This window comes from Brachionichthys hirsutus, chromosome 23 (assembly GCF_040956055.1).
Source record: "Brachionichthys hirsutus isolate HB-005 chromosome 23, CSIRO-AGI_Bhir_v1, whole genome shotgun sequence".
NCBI classification, from domain to species: domain Eukaryota; kingdom Metazoa; phylum Chordata; class Actinopteri; order Lophiiformes; family Brachionichthyidae; genus Brachionichthys; species Brachionichthys hirsutus.
The window spans coordinates 8,100,619-8,105,981 of NC_090919.1; the positions used below are offsets into that span (position 1 = coordinate 8,100,619).

At 48.2% G+C, this 5,363-nt stretch overlaps 1 protein-coding gene across 1 annotated transcript; it reads left to right on the forward strand.

Annotated features, from left to right (window-relative positions):
- Positions 1-1,138: 1,138 nt before the first annotated feature.
- si:dkey-6n21.13 (P2Y purinoceptor 3) lies at positions 1,139-2,465 on the forward strand (the record flags this gene model as incomplete). The annotated part of the gene is made up of 2 exons (XM_068756192.1): positions 1,139-1,994; positions 2,058-2,465. Coding segments are annotated over exons 1-2 (1,264 nt in total), but the record flags the coding sequence as incomplete, so codon positions are not given.
- Positions 2,466-5,363: the final 2,898 nt, after the last annotated feature.

Here is a 5,363-nt window from a genome sequence, read left to right on the forward strand (position 1 = left end):
GTTCTCGGGCCCTGGGCTGGTTCTTCTGCGTGTGGCTCTGGGGGGGCCCCGGGGCTCGCCCCCGGGCCCTGGGCTGGTTCTTCTGCGTGTGACTCTGGGGGGGCCATGGGGGTCGCTCCCGGGCCCTGGGCTGGTTCTTCTGCGTGTGACTCTGGGGGGGCCCCGGGGCTCGTTCTCGGGCCCTGGGCTGGTTCTTCTGCGTGTGACTCTGGGGGGGCCATGGGGGTCGTTCTCGGGTTGCTGTGGCGGCTTGGGGTGATCTGGGGGCTCATGTTTCCGTTGTTGGGTCCGGGATGGCTGCCCCGTTCTTAGGTGGAGGTTTCACGCATGCCAGATCCACCACTCCAGCACCAATCAAAACTCGATCTGAGAGTTAACTCCGCCCACAGGTCTCTGAGTCAGTGGAGGTTGCTGGTTCAGTGTTTGTGGCTCTCACTATGCTCTCTCTCTTCTTCCTCAGATCTCCTGAGAACTTGGTGATCCAGACTTTCCTCTAGAGGCTGATGTGAACCTGGTGTATTGGGACAACTCTTGGTGATGATTGGATGAAGGGGTAGAATTAAGTACACAAATAAATCCGTTGTACTCTCTCCTCAGAACACTGTGTATTTGTCACTTTGTGTTTGTCCATGTTGTGTGTTCACTGCGGTGTGCACAGCCCTCTACGGCGGTAAGCAGGTAATAAAACTAATAAAATAGGAATAGGCTAGTCTGGCAAGAGGGCAGGTGACGGTCACAATCACTATAAGAATAAAAAGCATAGAATCTAACAGAGACTGACGTTGTGTACGTCACTGTGGAGCACGAATGCAGACAAGGTAAAAGGAGAGAGGAAAAAAATACAGGTAACCAAGCAGAGAATCAGCAGCAGGACGACCAGGTCACCATTGGGGGGGGGGGGGGGGGGGGTGATGAGTGTAAGATGGCGACGCAGCTGAATCTTGTTACTTATTTCTTCCTTCTGTAACATGAAGCTGGTAACTGATGTGTCTCTTTGTCTCCAGGGGAACCCACTCCTCCAGAACCATCTGAGACCCTGCTGGGCAGCATCTCTTCGGAAGGATGAAACAGAAGACTCTCGAAAGAACCGCAGACTTGTTCAAGGTCACCCTCACATGAGATAGACGCCGCCCTCGCCATGTCCTCCCGAGAAGACGTTCTCAACTCCTCCACCCCCCCATCGTCTCCGTCTTGCAGCATTGATGAGTCCTACAAGTATATCTTCCTCCCCATCTGCTACTCGTTCACCTTCCTCTTCAGCATCTCGCTGAACTCCATCGTCTTGTACCAGTCGTTCCGCCGCACCAAGCGCTGGAACGCCTCTCTGATCTACATGGTCAACCTGGCCTCCACGGACTTCATGTACGGGCTGTCGCTGCCCTTTCTGGTGGCGAGCTACATCATGCGAGACCGATGGGTGTTCGGGGACTTCATGTGTCGCCTGGTTCGCTTCCTCTTCTACTTTAACCTCTACTGCTCCATCTTCTTCCTCACCTGCATCTCTGTTCACAGATACCTCGGTATCTGCCACCCCATGAAGATCATCACCCTGGAGACCAGGAAGGCGGTCAAGTGCACATGTGTCGTGGTTTGGATCGTGGTGTTTGCTCTGTCCTGCCCCATCTTCCGGTTTGCTCAGACTGGTCATGTGACCAGATTGGCAGGCCTTGGTGGCAATGCAAGCATTATGGAAAAACTAAGCTATGAGGTGTCACCGCTGAATTCCAGCAAAGGTCACTGGGACAGGGTCATCGAGGAGTACCAGAACTGCTGGGACGATGCCATAGACAAGGAGTTTCCTGACTATGTGCCGTATGGCATCATCCTCCATGTACTGGGCTTCTTTGTGCCATTCTCCATCATCGCTTGGTGCTACTCTCATGTTGTTCTGACCATATTTAGGACACTCCACTCCCAGCCATCATCCTACAGAGTGAAGCGAGATGCTGGATGTGAAGGCACAGAGAAGAGAGAGACTATCATTGGAAGAGGAAGACGAGGAAGCAACGGAACGGTTGGGCCACGAAGAAGAGACAAAGGAATGCCGATTTTCCTCGGCTCCCACTCCCCTTATGCTGGTCGCAGACGTAAATCGATCAGGACCATCATCACCATCACCCTCCTCTTTGCTCTGTGCTTCTTCCCATTTCACGTCACAAGATCCATAATCCTCCTTTTGAAGGTAACGAAGGGCGTGTCCTGTCACACCATGACCATGGTCTCCATGTGCTACAAGATCACTAGGCCTTTAGCATCGTTCAACGCGTGGCTCAACGCCCTCCTTTACTTCCTCACTAAGGACAAGGGGGGCGCTCATTGCTGCCAGGCCATTCTCACCACCAGTCAGCATCATGGCGGCCTTCTGCTGCCGCTGAGGATGATGGGAAAAGGAGAGGATGCAGAGAATGGAGGGATGGAATCAAACATTGCAATAAAGAAAACCATCATACATGAAAAGAGAAAAGGTCAGACATGCAGCTGAATAAATCTTTAGATGGACGGTCCAGCAGAAACGAGATGTGTAATGTTTAACATGAGGACTGTAGCAAAAGCAATGAGCAAATTTCTCTCTGATGTTTGTGTTCTGTTCTGTCTGGGGGGTGTAAATGGAACCTCCCAAAGTGCTCATGTGTGTTTTGTGTGCCGTTCCATAGCTGCTGCTGTGTCCACATGTCTTGATGCCAGCGCTGCTGCGTTAGCATGTAAGAGAGCATGCAGGTGCTCTCTTACATGCTACAGGTCATACAGGGTCATCGAAACAATGTCAGCTGTCAATGTCGAGGTAATGTTCTCGAATGTTTAACAATAGAACTAGTTATGGAAAAACAGATAAATGTTATGGTGAGTTGGATCTACAGATAACCTGGGGTCTAATTGGATTGAAAAAAAATTCATAAGATTCGCAAAGTAACGTTTCTATGTGGAGATTTTAATATTGCTCTTTTAAAAAGAAAAGGGACGATTGTTTTCAAGTGCAAGCGAAATAAAGCAGCTTCAGCTATTCAGCAAGTCTGGCATGTCCCTCTTGCATTCTTAGCCTTTTTCACCAGCGCAAAGTCTGGGAGCTAACCCCGAGGACGAACAGCCTTCGGCCCTGGAGAGGAGCGATCTCCCCGGTGTCCCCCCAACCAAGGTTCGGAGACCAGAACCGGAATGGTTTAACACAGTGCTTGAACGCGCATAGTGTTCTGCTGTAGCACAGCCACATCAAATCAGACAGAATGGACCTTTCAAAGTAAAGATGAACAGTTAACACATCTTATTATTGATCCACACAGAACAGAACCGGCTGAATAAATATAACGGCTACGTGTCTTTAGATATTTGTTCGGTAACTTACCAAACATCTGTCCTCTCACACAAACTTCGTGACGGAAGTCGGGTTGAGGCTTTTGACTGACAGCTCACGTGTCCAATAGCATTCAAGAAAGGGACCAGAAACATTCCAAGCGATTATGAGATAGCCAATTAGAGGGCGCAGGGGTGGAGTCCTTTTGGCTTTAGCGTGTACAATGTAACGCAGGGCTGCTCACACTTGTTCAGCATTCGAGCTACTTTTAAAATGACCAAGTCACAAAGATCTACCCACTAAAAAAATGCAAAACATAGAAGTATTTTCAAATATATCGATGAATCTTTACGTACAATGTATGCTGATGTACCCTGCGTAACCGCATGAGCTAATATTGAACAACACAATTGAATTAACTCTGAACATGTGTTTGTAATTGCATCAGGTTTGGAAGGACTTCTTGTTATTAATGATGACGTGACTCTCGCAGAACGATGCCTCGGTGGCGGCTTTCGCTTTTGAAGTATGTTGTGTGTAAAATGGCTGCTGTCCAGACAACTGGGATCTTAATTCATGAACCTTTCTGTTTCTCAGCTCGCTTTTCGGTGGAAAGTCGGTGTCGTATTGTCGTTATTGCGATTGTAGACTGGCCGTGTAAATGCAGCGCAGCTGCTTGACGTTTATTTTGAAATGTGCGCTCTTATTTTGTAGTGCAAGGGGAAGTTGCAGCTGTGCTAGCGTTAGCGGCAGAGAGGAACGCTCAGGTTTCATTAGTTTCATTACTCCGAGTATCTGATGAAGAGTACTGCAGGAAGAAAACTGCCTCTTGGTCGTGTTGAAGCAGCCGAAGTGTTCTCCGGTGATCAATAAATAAAACATCTGGAGAGCGATCGATGGGCGGCACAGGCAGAACAGCGTTTAAACGACATCGTGAAACAAACTCCGCCTCCCATTCCGCGTTAAAGTGATGTGTTTCTGTCTTCTTACTCGGTCCAGCAATGGTGATAAACTTTCTGTAGTTTTAAAGGGAAAAGCGAGGGCTGAAGATCGGAGATAATTCGTAACTCGTGCTGTGAGATGTGTCTGTGTGTGCGTCCAGCCCCTCACCCCTCGAGAGAGAGAGAGAGAGAGAGAGAGAGAGAGAGAGAGAGAGAGCATGGCGCAGCGACACTGCGCTTAGCGCCTATTTGCGCATGTGCGGTCAGAAAAAACAAGTCGTCATCTGACTGGCTGCCCCGCATGTCAATCAAACAATATGTCACACGATCGACCCACTTTCCCTTCGCGATCGACGTAATGGGCACCCCTGATGTAACGTGTGTGGTAAAGGTTTAGAGCCTTAAAACATGTATAATAATTGTAAAAAGTTGACTACTTGGCGGATTTTTAGAACATAACCCCCGTGATAAATAAGGGACCATTGTACAAAGAAAACTAGAAAGACAATCAGAGACTGCAGACTCCGCCTCCAAAAGACTATTGGATCTTGTGAGACAGTAAACAGGGCTTCCGGATCAGAGGGGCCAAACCTGCTCTAGCTTGCTGCTCCGGAACGTACTACAAGACTCCTTCTGGACTCTTTTTCCCATCATGCCATTCGTGTCCCTCCCTCTTAAAGTGGCAGTTTACAGCACAGGCACGATTCCAGATGTAAAAATAATTCTAGAATCTGGATCCAGATCCGGATCAACGCCATTCTCGGGGAGGACCGAGCCACGGACAGAACCTTGCTTGTGTAAAATTTTCAAGTCGATTGGGTTACTAGTTTTTGAGTTATGCGCTCGGACAGACAAACAAACAAACAGACAAACAAACAAACAGACAGACAAACGCACCCAATTGCAATACCCTCGCCTCCTCTTCGGCGAGGGTAATTATGTGAATAATGCATGCACTTCTAAGAATTCTAAACAAACATTCTAAAAGTTCTAAAAAGTTACCCAATGATAAAAACTGCCCAGTAGTGGCCAAAAAAAGAATAGACACAATGAATGGATTACAAAAGGATTACAGAATGCATGCAAAAAGAAAAACCGGCACTAAGAGTTAAAACGCTGATCAGATATTTAGA